This window comes from Rhinichthys klamathensis, unplaced genomic scaffold (genome assembly GCF_029890125.1).
Source record: "Rhinichthys klamathensis goyatoka isolate OS25496 unplaced genomic scaffold, OSU_Roscu_1.1 h1tg000436l_1, whole genome shotgun sequence".
Lineage (NCBI taxonomy): Eukaryota > Metazoa > Chordata > Actinopteri > Cypriniformes > Leuciscidae > Rhinichthys > Rhinichthys klamathensis.
This window is the reverse complement of record NW_026606932.1, coordinates 540,069-555,000: the sequence shown is the minus strand read 5'-3', so window position 1 is coordinate 555,000 and position 14,932 is coordinate 540,069. Positions and strand designations below refer to the sequence as shown.

The following is a 14,932-nucleotide window of genomic DNA, read 5'->3' as shown; positions in this document are numbered from 1 at the left end:
CAGTTGTTCATTAGTTCAAGTGGCCTTAATGCATGCACGGCTTTTCAAAATTTCACAAAGCGTTTTGAGATTATTTTGAATGAAATATTGAAGTTTATAATTAAGTGTTTTGGCAGACCACGCCGAGTGGCCCTATGCATTTTTCTAAAGTCGGGTTTTATTCGAACTTTTGCTAACGACAAAAACAGTTTATCTGTCGTCTCTGTCTCCGGGAACTGCGCGTCACAAAAATGAACCGAAAGCCACTTCAGCTCAGTCACGATAAGAAATCGGCTATGTCTAAAGCCTTTAAATGTCTAAATATTCTGGCTAATAAATGTTATCTGATTATGTAATCCATATGAAAACGAGAGGTACAGAGGATGTACTCAAACATGTAGCCTGTAAGCGCTTCCCAATGAGAAAATGACAAGACAAGGGTGAAAATCTCGCTCTAATTAAATGTAGCAGGCTAAATCGCCCTGAATTAAAATGTAAAAACAGATCAAATAATGCATTTGTCGAAATGTTGCGATATTGTTTCATTTAAGTTCATAATTATTCAATACATGTTATTTAATTTAGCAGCATTACCACGAAGCACCGTGGTTCGATATTTATTTGAATAAAAAATAAAAATAAAAAAACTTAATTCACAAATTGCATGCCTGGTTGAAAGGATCCAAAGATCCCTGTAGACTTTAATATTGAGTTGAACATTTTGTTCATGAAAACAAATTAACATGCGTTTTTTCAGATTATATTTAGTTTTGCTTGGAAAAAGCTGGCCCAAACCAGTTTTATTTCATCAATTACTGAAATAATTAAATATTTAGTAATAAGCTTTTATGACAGAAATATCACTAGGCTACATGTAACTTAAATCATTTAATTCCTTCATTATCAACACTGTCTAGAATAGCGATTTAAGTGTGAATTGTGAATTCTCTTTGTGTTAAATCAGCCTCAGACTCCAATAGCCGGTGGGGGGTTGGAGGGACAGTTCAGTGCTGTATCGAGCGCGCAGGACAATAGGCATAGGTGTTAATGTTCCTCTTTCATATGGAGAGCGAGGGAGACTAAATAAACTTGTTAAAAAGAGATTCAGCGCGAGAGAGGCAAAGAAAAACGCATGTTTTAATTTAATTATGTTGCTTTGGACAATTTTCGTTTTGTAGGCCTACTGTTTTAATTGTTTAATATAGCTGTCATTTCTTTGGCAATACAAATTTAAAATGTCGCAAGAATAAGATTAGCCTAGTGTTTCTTATTTTGCATCGCAAAAGAAATAAACTCTAAACCCGATGCAACCCTGTTTTAAATAAAAAAAACTGTCCCGACACTTTATTTAAACCTTGAAATGTTCGAACTTGGTTTCAAACTTAAGTAATTTTAGTGTTCTTTTACATTACACAATAATTTAGCAGACTAAAGACGTGCTTCTTCATTTTCATTTTCTGATGCAATCGGCTGACAATCTTCCTTCATCAGTTTTTGTCCTTTGTGCAGCGGCTGCGGTTCCAGGAATGTAGCAAATTTATGTTGTAATAATAATTAAACAAAACTCTTGACTTTAAATAAGTAAACAGTTATAAGCTCTGGTCCCCAGAGGGTTAAGCATGAGATTTGACTGATAGAAAGGTTCAGTGTTTACAAATGTGTGTTTCAGGATGGTGAGATGAGCTGTGTAGGTCCTCATTGTGCTAAACTGACCTGCATGCATCAGGTCACTGATCCCGGCTCCTGCTGTCCCCGCTGCAGAGGTACAGACAAATAAATTAGGACATATACAAATTTTTTTCCTGACATTGACTTATAATGTTAGTCAAATTTCTTTGGATCAGTTTAGTTTTTCATGATATTTTACCAGCCTTTCTGTGACCCCTAGACTTAAACAAAAACAATTTGCTTTTGCTGCTGTACCTTTAAAACTTCTGTATACAAATTACCTCTGTTAAGATATGCTAAACTCATGGTGGTCATATGTAATGTGCTTATGGTTGTGAATACAATACCTTTGATTAATGAATGACCCTTTTTATGTTTTGAATGAGTACATTATAAATTATTATTATTATTTATTTTGTTTTAAAATGACAATTTAATGAAATAAAATGTATTCATAAAAATACAATTAATTTATTAAATTTAGTTATATTATTTATACATATAAAAAAAAAAAAAAAACTTTATTAAACATTAATGCAAATCTTAAATGATATTAAATAAGACGTAAAGCGTTGGTTCACCCAAAAATGAAAATTCGGTCATCATTTACTCACCCTTGTGTCGTTCCAAACCCATAAGACTTTCGTTCATCTGTGTAATTCAAATGAAAATATTTGTAATTAAATCTGAGAGATTTATGTCCCTCCATTGAAAGTCTATTCACCCAAAACTCAAAACGTTCATAAAGAGATGGTAAAATAAATCCATATGAATCGAGGGGCTTAATCCAAGTCTTCTGAAGAATCACAATCGCTTAATATGATGAACAGATTTAATTTAGGCTTCTTTTTTTTTTACATATACTGTAGACATTGACCAGTAAATATAAACAGAAGCTCAGCCATACTTGCTTGACGAGAACAAACCTCATTTCATAGACTTTCAATGGAAGGACAGAAATATCTCAGATTTCATTAAAAGTATCTTCATTTGTGTTCCCGAAGATGGATTTGGATTTATTTTGGAAAGAATTTTCTTTTTTGGATAAACTATCCCTTTAAATAAGATCTCACTAAAATAAGTGCTACTAAACCGACCTGTCTCTCTTTCAGGCTGTTTTTATGACGGTGTCGAGCACATTGAAGGCAGTACCTGGTTTCTATCCAGTGGTCCCTGCATGTCCTGTATGTGTGTGGATGGAGTGACCACCTGCTCGAAGGTCCACTGTCTCTCCACCTGTCTAAACCAGATCAGCGTGCCTGGAGAATGTTGCCCAGTGTGTGCAGGTACAACTACAATCCCTACAAACAGTTTTGTGCATGCATAGTGTTGTTTTGGAAGTTTAATGTTTTAAATGTGTTTTTCTTCTGTCAGACTGCGTGTTTGAGGGCCGTGTGTACGGCCCTGGAGAGAGTTTCCACCCTTCTGGTGACCACTGTCAGATCTGCACCTGTGAGGTATGGCTCATCACAACATTTTGTGCGCATATGTTGGTTTGCTTGCTTTACGGTGTGTGTATGTGTTGTAGGTGATGCCAGACGGGGAACAGCACTTGAGCTGCTATAGGAAGCAGTGCCCGAGTCTGGTGGACTGTCCTAAACACAATATCCTATACAGCGGCTCTGACTCCTGCTGCCCTGTCTGTGCACGTTAGTATGAACACCGCTGTGGACAGTTTTTCTACATTGCTGTGCTAGTTTCGTGTTTCTCGTATAACTCTATAGTCTCTTTCTTCTCACATATGAAATTAATTGGTAACACTTTACAAAAACAAAGTAAAAAAAGAGCAAAAGTATATTTATAAATGTTGTTTGCTCATTATATATTAACATTTATATAATTGTATTGTTAGTTTGTAATACAGTACTTAATGTTAACAAATTGAAGTCAAATCTCTATCAGTGTTGTTATCATGTTAACTAAAACTATTAAAAAAAATGTTTTTGGTAATTGAAATAAATCGTCTTGGCAATTAACTTAAATAAATAAGTGTAAGTTAAAGTACTAAAATAACTGAAACTAAAAAGGAAATAAAAAGCTAAATAGAAATATAAAAAAAATTAAAATGACAAAAGCACATTAAATAATTACTAAACCTTAGTTAGAGTAACTTAAAGTTAGAACTAAAGGGAAAAAAAGCTAATTAAAAATATTAATAAATATTATATTAGTAAATATTTGTGTGTATTTCATGTCCATATGTCCATTTATTTGTTTGTTTGTTTATTTTTTGGAATATTTGTTTGTTTGTTTATTTTTTGGGATATTGTACATTCAATATAAGAATCAAGTATTCCTTAAAGCCGTGGGATAATAACCCTGTTTATTTTGATGCTGAGCTATAGATCCTGTTGAAAATAGATTGTATTATATGCCATATTTCATTTGAGATGAGCAAAAATAAATTTTAAGAGATTTAAGTAATGTAAATTTTCTAATTAAAACCAATTTTCAGAAAGTTTTTTCTACACTAAGACATATTTTCAGTATTTTTCAGCTAAATTATAAAGACTCAATTTCAAAAATGCAACATTTTGAACAAACTGAACAAACTGTATTTATGACAGACTTTAAAGTCCCACTCCGATCATATTTTGAGCTATTTTTAAACATTCCCAGTGGTCTTTAAATTATGATTATGCCATTTTTAGCCAAAATCACAAAACCTGTGCCGTTTTCTGGGACTTCGCTTCAGCAGAGCGGCAGTTGCTCATTAGCAATTCGCCTCTGCGTTGTGGGCGGAGCCGTTGGCACGGAGACGACCCTCCCCCTGCCCGTTGCTGAGAGCTCTGTCTCTCCCGCTAGCTTACACCCCCAATACCGGTGGGGCAACAGTATTATATACACGTTAATTATTATTATCCGAAGTTAATCAAAGTTATCACCGATCACCGATCATTATTTCACTCCAAGACGTCGCGTGTGGAGACGCCCAGTGGAGTTACTACGTCACAACTCCAGTCTATTTTAGCCAGCATTTTAGCGTCTGCTACTGATTCACAGCCATTTGAATGTAGAAATACTCAGAAATACAACTTTGAGCTTATTTTTCTCAAGATATGTCCTCTAACATCAGAAAAATGCCACAAGAACATGTTAACACCTAGAAAAACATTATTTTCATCGGAGTGGGTCTTTAATTACATCAAAATATGGTGTTTATTCTGACTAAGATCTATAACATTTGTTAACATAACTTATATGAGACTCTTTGAAGAAGTCTTTTCAAATCTTTATCATATAGTTGAATTGTTGATTGTTTAATTCTTGTGGTTTGTGTTTCAGAGCCCCTCAGTAACTGCACAGCTACACTGATCGGTAATGAAGTGTTAGCCACTGATGATCCGTGTTTCACCTGTCAGTGCAAGGTATCTAAACGCACTGCTGTTTTATAAAGCCATGTGCATTGATATGGAATGATGACGTTTATGTGTGTGTTTAGGATTTGACATGGACGTGTATTCATCAAGGCTGTCCTCCTCTCAGCTGCCCTCCGGATTATCAGCGCACACACCCTGATTCCTGCTGCCCCGTCTGTGACGGTACAGTCTCGCTATCAGAAATAATGCAACGTCGCTTCTTCCAGTGTATGTGTGCTCACTTGTATATGTGTTTGTCTCAGAGTGTGTATTAGAGGGCGAAACCCACGTACTAAGCGGACAGAGATGGACAGACCAGGAGAATGAGTGTATCACCTGCATCTGCAATGTGAGGGAACTAAAATGAAACTATTGCAGGAGAAACACAGACACAATTTTAAGCAACAAAAAAAAACGTTTTGATGGTTTTACGTTATTTGTCGGTTTTATCAGGAAGTTGTTGTTATGGTGACAATTCAAGTCTATTTCTGTAGCACTTTTCACAACAGGCCTACAAATAGTTTCAAAGCAGCTTTTCAAATGCATGTTTTCAATGTTAAAATTTAGGAAGTATTCTGCTATCAGTCTCTGCTATCAGACCTGCTATAGCGTGTCAAAGTAATGTTCATATGGCAGTTATATATACAGTATACAGCTATAAAATAGTTTGTAATGTGGTTAGTTAACTTTAATGTTATCAAAACTTTCTAAGAACATATTTTTGTTAGCTGGGTCTAAAGTCTTCACGATTGTCTACGGCAACTTAAATCATTGCAAAGGCTGATTCCAAACTGGAGCTGACGCAATCTATTGTTACCTCAGGATGGGCATCCCAATATAGAAACAGGGAATTAGCATAGCTGCTGTTTATAGCATTTTAAGCAAAAGGTGATCATGTGATGATCGTACTATTTCATCAGATATAATTGTAATAAGTTTATTAGAAGCAATATGTAAATGATTGGCTAAAGAATGCTAGGGTAAACAAATCTCACATCAAGCAAACGAACCTGATTGATTGTTTAATGCAGTAGTAAGCACATTTTAAAGTAACTCATGTGTGTGTGTGTGTGTGTGTGTGTGTGTGTGTGTTAGCAAGGGCACATCGAGTGTGATCTGCAGGAGTGTCCTCCTCTTGATTGTCCGGATGGATCAGTCAAAGTGAAGAACCCTGGGAAGTGCTGTCTAGAGTGCAAAGGCATCACAACCGTAGTCTACTCCATAGACACTGGTGCACAATGTGTGTACGAGGGACAGCTGTACAGCCCCAATGACCACTGGGAGGTGGATGAGTGTACGACCTGCACCTGTGTGTCCGGAGACGTGCACTGCCAAACCCAGAGATGCCCAACGCTCACGTGTGCCTCGGTAAGATGACGATATGCATCTTTGAGGTTATATTAGTGAGGACTTCACATAGTTTGAAACTTGTTGTCAAGCTTTTAAATGTTGGTCCCTGTGAGTCCTTAAAAAGTCATACCTTTTAGTTTTTATCAATTTTAAGGTCATGAAAAGTCTTTTATATAAAGTTACATATCTTAAATGGGAGAAGAAAGGTCTTAATGATCATTTCAACAGGTTATAAATTTGGGTCTGGAAAACCTGGAATTGCGATGGTGGCTTATTGTGATAACTAATGAAAAAACAGATGTGCATTCAAAATGTAGAATAATACGGTTCTAGAATATTATATATAATCATATTTTACTCGTCCCTTTTTTTAAAAGCAAGATTTATAAATGTATAAACTTTACATTTTAGACTTTAAAGGGGACCTATTATGCAAAATTCACTTTAATAAGGTGTTTGAACACAGATGTGTGTCCACAGTGTGTGTAAACAACCAGCCTATAATGGTAAAAATCCAGCCACTCCTTTTTTATATAATATCCATAAATCATAAACAAGCAGTTCCAGAAGCCCCGCCCATGACTGGTGGCGATTTGCCCTGTTAGCATAGACCCCGCCCTGAGAGAGCCGCAGCAGTCCGCCATTTCTGTTTCCTCGCTGTAGCAGCTGGAGATATACAAAGTCTGCGCCAAAAAAATATTACAAATGTTCTGTCCCAACGATGTTCTGTACCAACGAACATAAGAGTCTCCATAGAATAGAAATCTGCCAAAGAAAGTCTTTAAAGTGTTATATATTTGCGCAAATCACTTTACGTCGGAAAGCTTCACACGAGGGTCAGTTCAATGCTGGATTTGCACAAAAGTTGTTTCTGAATGGTTTTTAGATTAACATGAAAGAACAAGCTAGTCGATGAGTTGAATCTACTTCATTCCACAACAACTACACAAATGTATTCACTAACCATTCATAAACGTCCAGTGGCATTCTAAAAGTTGTAACTTCTTCCTAAATCTCTCCATCTGTGTCCGGCTCTGGTTCGAACATGTAAGGCTGAACACTGTTAGTGACAATTTATGGATTATGGCTGCATGACAATCTCCAGTTTTGTTGTTGCTGGAGTATCTGAAGTATGAGCTGTAAAGGTTTCGCCCTCTTCTGGAAAGACTGCTGAGAGCAACAGCTCATTTCCTTTTAAAGGAACACACAAAAACGGCAAAAAGGGGCAAATTTCACAAGCTAGAATAAATTATTTGTGGGGTATTTTGAGCTGAAACTTCACAGACACATTCTGGGGAGACCAGTGACTTTAATTACATCTTGTGAAAAGGGGAATAATAGGCCCTTTTTATCAAAATTTGTATTTGAACGGCAAAGTTGTTTTATGGTTTTTACAGTCATTTTAGGATGTTTACCATAAACATGTGCTGGTCTTAAAAAGCCTTTAATTTGATTTTAAAAACCATGCAGACTCACAAGTTAGTGTACTATATTAAGGACAAGGACATTTTGGGCCCCTCTCTCAGGTATAATCTGTTTTTGTGGCATTTGTGTGTTTGTAGGATGAAACTCCGGCCCTGGTTCCTGGAATGTGTTGTCCTCACTGCATTCCCCACCCCGCCACCTGCATTGTGTTTGGAGACCCTCACTATCGAACGTTTGATGGAAAGATGGTGAACTTCCAGGGGACGTGCACATATGTTCTAGCTCAGGACTGTGAGGGCAGTAACTTCAGGTGCTTAGAATATTCTCTCACTCACATCTACACGACTGTTCAAAAAATGGCTAGTAAGATTTCTTTTTTTTTTTAAATGTACTTATATTCAGCAAGGATGCATTAAATTGATCAAAAGTGACTAATGATATTTAAAATGTTACAAAAGATTTCGATTACAAATAAATGCTTTTATTTTGGACTTTCTGTCCATCAAAGAATCATTACAAAAGTATCACAGTGTCAACAGAAATATTAAACAGCACAGCTGTTTTTTTTTTTTTTTACATTGATAATTTAAAAAAAAAAGTTTACTGAGCAGCAAATCAAAATCTTAGAATGATTTCTGAAGACTGTAATGATGCTGGAAATTCAGCTTTACCATCACAGGAATAAGTTGCATTTTAAAATATATTACAAAACAGAAAACAGTTATTTTAAATTGTAATAATATTTCACAATATTACTGTTTTTACTGTATTTTTTTATCAAATAAATGCACTCTTGGTGAGCATAAGAGACCTTATATAAACCATTAAAAAAACGTTCCTACCCCAACTTTGGAAGAGTAGTGTGTACTGTGCATTAGAGGGATAGTTCACACAAAAATTTCACACAAAACTAGTCTAAAGAGACGTATGTGTGTGTGTCAGTGTCCATGTGTCTAATGAGGACCGGGGACGTAGGGGAGTGTCTTGGACTAAAGAAGTGACCGTGTTTATTGGAGATGTTGTGGTGCAGCTGTTTCAGGACTGGATTGTCAAGGTAATATGCGTTTAGGCCTGTTCACACTAAGAATGATAACTATAACGATAAATATATTAGCGTCCACTAACGGGCCTTTACAGTGCGCTTTTCACCATACACATGCTATTTTTCTTATATGTACTTTTTATAGTGTAAAACTATTTTTGTTTTTGTATAGTATTTTCTATAGTTTTTTTTTTATATTTATATTTTCACTTATGATGGAATATTCACTTGTCATGATGTCATTGTCGCAGTTCCATCTTCTTTCTTACACATACAGACATGATTTTAGCTGATATAATTAGCTAAATCAGGGATTCTCAAACTTTTATGTCAGCCAAACCCGCTTTGACCTACAATATTTACTTGAAGTACCCCGAGAGATTTTAAATTAATATTTGAAAAACATTTGCATTGTTTACAGTTCTCTGATTTTGTTTAATGGTCACATGACATGCAGGTAAATGTTTTTAGTAAGTGTTTTATTTTGATTGTTTTTATTTTTTAATTATTTCGTTAATTATCATGTTTTCATCAACTAATGAACCCCTGCAGTTTCTTTGTAAAACCCAAATTTAAGAAAACCATGTGCTAAATTATTAATTTACCTTCAGCTTTTCTTTTATACACTTTTATCAGTGTTGAATATTGACAACTCCGCTTGTTGCTTGTTTTCCTTTTCTTTGATACATCAGGTTGATTATCAACCCGTCTCCCTGCCGTTTCTTAAAGAGCCGTATGTTTACCTGGAGCGCAAGACCAACACCATCCTCCTAAACACCAATGTTGGGCTGAAGGTACAGTTTCTGTATGAATTCACTTTGGGTTTAATCTTCTAAAGGAAAGAAACATCATGAACAAGATCTCCTTAAGTGTTTCTTTATTGAAATATAGGGCAAACAGAGATGTTTGGAGAAGTTTCTTGCTTCTTAGATTTTTCTCCTGAGAAAAAAGACCCTCAGATTTGCTAAAATGCTAAAGATCAAAATTGAGATTTCAATATGAATTCAAACATTTCTCATAAAATTCTTTCCAGGCCACATTATCTCTATGGATTGCCCACATTTATTTTTATTATTTTGTAATATTTTATATAATTTCATAGCACTTTTTATTTGTTTATTTGATGATTGTGATTTAAGGTGTTATGGAATGGCCGGTCTCATGTGGAAGTTAGCGTTCCTGGTAGCTACAAGAAGCACATGTGCGGTTTATGTGGCAACTTCAATAACTACCCTCAGGACGACATGAAACTTCGCAATGGACAAATCGCCAATTCTGAAGCAGCTTTCGGAAACAACTGGAAGGTTAAAACACTAAAACATCTTCATGCTGTATGTGTTGATTGATATGTGGGTTTGTAGTTGACCAGCAAAAGTAGAAATGTGACAGTAGAGAATGCGGGAAGGGGATTGGGATATGGTCATTTTCAAACCTGGTTTTCCCTTTTTAACACCAAAGCTCAACATGTCTGAAGAACGCATTCTAGTCACACAATCTTGTATTGTAATTAGTTAATATGTTTCAAATGTGAATATTAATGTGAAATATTATTTTCCTTGCAGGTGGGCAGTGTAAATTCAAGTGTTCAGTGTTCTGATGTGAAAAACATTAATCCGTGTAAGGAGGCTGGATACTCTGCCCGTAAGACCGCAAATGCTCGCTGCACAGTGCTGAAGTCGCCCGTGTTTGAGCGTTGTCATAAGGTGGTGCCACCCGAGATGTTCTTTGCATCATGTGTGTATGATCTGTGCGCCTGCGGGTCCAATTTGGATGATTGTTTGTGTGACGTGTTGGAGGCTTACGCGTCCGAGTGCCGTGAAGCCGGGGTTATCCTGCAGTGGAGGTCGCCGACACTCTGCGGTGAGTGAGATATACTCATGCAGTTAGTCCTATAGAGTCCTTTTATAGAAGTTTGATACCTTTTTAAGGAGTCCACAAAAAGGTTTTAAAGTACTGTTTCCATGGTAATTCAATGTCCAATTTCAAAACGTTTTTCACAGGATGAATTTTGAGTTTTTAAGCTTTCGAATGATACCTAATTTATGATGATTACTAAAATGTAACGGGAGCACCAAGTGTCCCGCTTCATAATTGATGAACTTTGTAACTTTGACACTGTCGTTGAATTGAATCTAATTAAATCAACACCGAACTGTTCACTGAGCTGAATAATGATACTATTGCCTTCTGTAGAGCTGCTTTGTAGCTAAATTTAATTTGTTTCTTAATTGATGAACATTGCAACAATTACTATGTTTACAAGCAACCTCATAGTGAGATTTAGGCAATTTTGAGATGAAACTTTACCTCATGTAAACATAATACTTTGATCCAAAAAATGTCTGAGTCTGGATACGAACGAACCAGTAAACAAATCCATGTACGCTGGAAGAACTTGGCCAGTAACACCTACTGTATGTGAGTTAGGTTTATTATAGTTAACTTAAACTAAAAACATTTTTTTTTTAAAACCTTAAACTTATTTTATTTCTGTTAGTATAAAAATGCAAACTGATTCCAAATGAATGAATAAAAACTATAATCGTATCATTATACGAAAATAATACGTTCATAATGGCAGTAAAATGGTGTCTTAGTTACTGATGTAACCCTCATTCCCTGCTGGAGGGAACGGAGACGATATGTCGACTGACAAATGGGGTCTCACTTGGGATCCCCCAAGTTAGAAAAAACGGCCAGTGGAATTGGCGTGTGGAATTTGCATGCGGAGCCACTCCCCCGTATATACGGGTATATAAGATGAAGGCATGCATCCACTCATACATGTTTATGCTGAGCAACCGAGACGAGGGCCTTTGAGAGACATTTGGAAAGCGGCCTGGGGGACGGGCTGCTTCGCCTTCCTGTGGAAAGCTAGACGGGGCAGCCGGGGGTCTTGTCTCCGGTCGTGCCGGAGCAGATGTAGGGGGGGAGATTGGGGGGAAGCCCGCAGCCTGGTGGCAGAAATGTCATGCTGGGGCAGGATGTAACGCAATTGCTTGCTCCACCTGGAGAATCTCCACGTAACCCTTAGCGGTCTCACCATCGAGGGTAGTGAGAGTGAAAGGAGGCTGCAAAGCGGCTTCAGGCAGTGAAAGCTTCCACAACTTCTGAACCTCCTCATGCACTTCCGGGAAGAAAGGCACCGGAGCTCTTTGCACTGAAGTGCACAGAATTTCACTGCACTTAAAGGTGCTGTCTGTAAGAATAACAGCTAGTGGTCGAAATAGGTACTGCAGTCCAAATTCAAAATATTGGAGATCGTTGTTTCCCCCGCCCCCTCCTCCTCAGATTTGACGCGGGTTGCCAGTTTGAGGACACTCGAAAGAACGAGCGCAATTGACAATGAAAGCCCAGGAGACTTACACGCTGTAAGTTGATGAGTTGATTTATCCGCATTTTAATATGCTCTCGTTCATAGAGATTTTGAGATGGATATCGAGGGTTTTTGGATTGTGTGGAATCTGCAATCTCTGACCCAGTTTGATTGCTCGTTTCCAAGGCTGCAATACGCTGTGTTTCCTGCCAACTGGCATCCCGGGGTGTCGAAATACTATTGGATGAACTGGCAGTGGGCGAGATCACACATACCAAAACAAAAACCGACTGAGAACACGGAACGTGTAAAATAATGAATAAAATAACTGGCTGTAAAAGTGTTTTTCAGATAAACGAGTATGTGAACTTAGCATGTTTCCTAAATATCTGCAAACATATTATGGCATTTTCATGCTTTAGTAGAATAAAAAAGTTAGTACCTTTAACTGTACACTGCTCTTTTAGAATGGCCAAACCCACTGAATGCGCCCTCTTCAGCAATGTGAATGATCTCTGCAGCACACTCGTTGCTTGCTGTTTGGAAGAGGGATTGCTGTGCAACCATTTGGCACCAAAGTAAAAATCTGTATGAGTGGATGCGTCCCGCCATCTTAAATACCCGTATGAACGAGGGAGTGGTTCGGGATGCAAATTCCACTTGTCAATTCCATTGGCTGTTTTTCTAAAACTCAGAGGTGATTGGGGCTCCCAAGTGAGACCAAATTTGTAAGTCGACATAATATTGCAGTGACTGACAGTGACGGGTGGGGAACCGCAATTCTCAGAGAATAATCAGAATAATGAAAATCGCATGTTAACAGGATTAAAAAGATTTGCTCGTGTCATGTAAACAATCTGTGTTGTATAAAGCGATATATAAATTCATTTGACTTGATTTGTTGTGTTTTAGTATAATGCCATGCTTTTTCTTTTCCATCCCTACAGCTGTGGGTTGCCCGCTGGACCGCGGTTATGTGTTTGATGAGTGTGGGCCACCGTGTCCTAAGACGTGTTTTAATAAAGACGTGCCACTCGGTGTGATCGAGGCTCACTGCTTTAAACCCTGTGTGCCAGGATGCCAGTGTCCCGCTGGACTGGTTGAACACAACGCCCACTGCATCGCCCCTGAGAAATGCCCTAAAATTATCCATGGCAATCTTTGAGACCCTTAAACTGTGGAGTCAAATCGGTTTGTCTACAAGGTCTAAATATCACTGAATCTTGTTTTAATCATCCCTGAGATCTGATGAACTAAAACAAGTTCTTGAAGTCAACATGAAATCAAAATTTGCTTTATTTCTTTATAATGCACATTCCTGGTCTTATTCTGTAAAGGCCTATTCAGTATTCACACTGCACCGACAGACACCCACCAACGCCAAACGCTTGTTTTTGCCGATTGAACATGTTCATTTGCGGTTTGCCGCAATGTCAAATGGGAATATCTGAGAAATGACGTACTAATCTGAGTGTGAATTGGCCTTAAAATTAGTTCACATTATTTCATATAAAAACGTTTATAATCATTATACAAATGTAAAAACTTGCTAGTTTTCAGCTGACATCACAAATCCCTCTTACTTATCAACCCTTGTCCAACATCTGCCTTCACTTTTCACAATTCTGTCATTTCCTGATGAATATAAAGTACCATCCTAATTTTTTTTTTGTTAAATAACCTGATTCACTCAGAAATTCATCAGATTACAGGTATAATGAGCGAATGGAGTTTTGTATTGACTTTAAAATGCTTGAGCTTAACGCACATTTACAGTTTTTTACTTTATAGTTCAAACCACATTAACAATCCTCTACTGTATACTGTATTTGGTGGTTTGTTTGTTTTTGATTGGTGCTACTGTCTGTAAGTGTTTCTAACAGTGTTAACCTGTCCTTTTAACCCAGTGTTAACCTGTACCGTTAACCTGTGTTTAATGCAGCTAAATGACACATTGTCAGTTACACATCCATCCAGTGATAGGAGAATATTTTGAGCAAACATGGACAAAGTGTTCCTCTTTCTTTCACCACAGATGCAAAGAGGTAAAAGCTTTTTTAAAACATCATTAGGTTTCTTTTTTAGCATGGTTGCTTGCCATAACATCAAGATAAAAGATTTTGGATTTTCCTCTTCAATTTGATATTTTTAAACAAATGAATGATTTGAACAAAATGGAAAGACAAATCTGCATAGTTTTTGTTTTGATTTGTTGCACTGTTTTTTTGATGGGCCTTTTCTGCTGTTGCACTGGTGTTGTGACTATATTTTATCACTCTCTTTAAATACAGAGTTTTATAAGCAATATGTTATTACATTTGATCATTTTGTTTACAACACTGACAGTGAATATATGGAAAAATAGAAACACAAAAAGAGCTAATCTGATATAGTGCCTTTACGGAATTATTTTGAGTTGTGTATGTCTGTATGTATGTTATCAGGTGCATTGACATTCATCAGTATTTGTATATGTCATATTTAAAGTATTCTCATATTTACTGTGTTGCGTTATTACACCAAATACCACCTTTACCCAGTCTGTGCTTGTTCTTATTGCTCATTTAAAATGGCTTACTCAAAATTACATTTAGTGAAAAACAGGTTTTTTAGATTTAGATTATAGTGATAATACTTTATAGTATTAGATTTACTGTAGAATACAAAAGATTATATTGCGGATATTTGCTCAACCAATATATATTGTGGTCTTACAATGTTTGGTTGGTTGTCTTAATAATTTTCAGCAAAACTCAATTTCTTCAACTTTGATATAAAACATAAATGTCATTT

General features: G+C 36.7%; 1 protein-coding gene across 2 annotated transcripts in view; it reads left to right on the top strand.

The window, feature by feature from the left end:
• Positions 1–14,932, top strand: part of kcp (kielin cysteine rich BMP regulator) — a 107,112-nt gene that overhangs the window by 43,948 nt on the left and 48,232 nt on the right. The window contains exons 33-46 of one of the 2 annotated variants that reach the window (XM_056236006.1): positions 1,649–1,742; positions 2,760–2,933; positions 3,022–3,104; positions 3,176–3,296; positions 4,933–5,015; positions 5,090–5,189; positions 5,270–5,355; positions 6,102–6,374; positions 7,919–8,091; positions 8,724–8,835; positions 9,516–9,617; positions 9,963–10,127; positions 10,386–10,683; positions 13,087–13,971. In XM_056236006.1, coding sequence (XP_056091981.1) covers positions 1,649–1,742; positions 2,760–2,933; positions 3,022–3,104; positions 3,176–3,296; positions 4,933–5,015; positions 5,090–5,189; positions 5,270–5,355; positions 6,102–6,374; positions 7,919–8,091; positions 8,724–8,835; positions 9,516–9,617; positions 9,963–10,127; positions 10,386–10,683; positions 13,087–13,304 — 2,082 coding nt within the window. In that variant the 3' untranslated portion in view covers positions 13,305–13,971. Of the gene's footprint in view, positions 1–1,648; positions 1,743–2,759; positions 2,934–3,021; positions 3,105–3,175; positions 3,297–4,932; positions 5,016–5,089; positions 5,190–5,269; positions 5,356–6,101; positions 6,375–7,918; positions 8,092–8,723; positions 8,836–9,515; positions 9,618–9,962; positions 10,128–10,385; positions 10,684–13,086; positions 13,972–14,932 lie in introns of those variants that run through there. The other variant, XM_056236007.1, reaches the window with a different exon arrangement.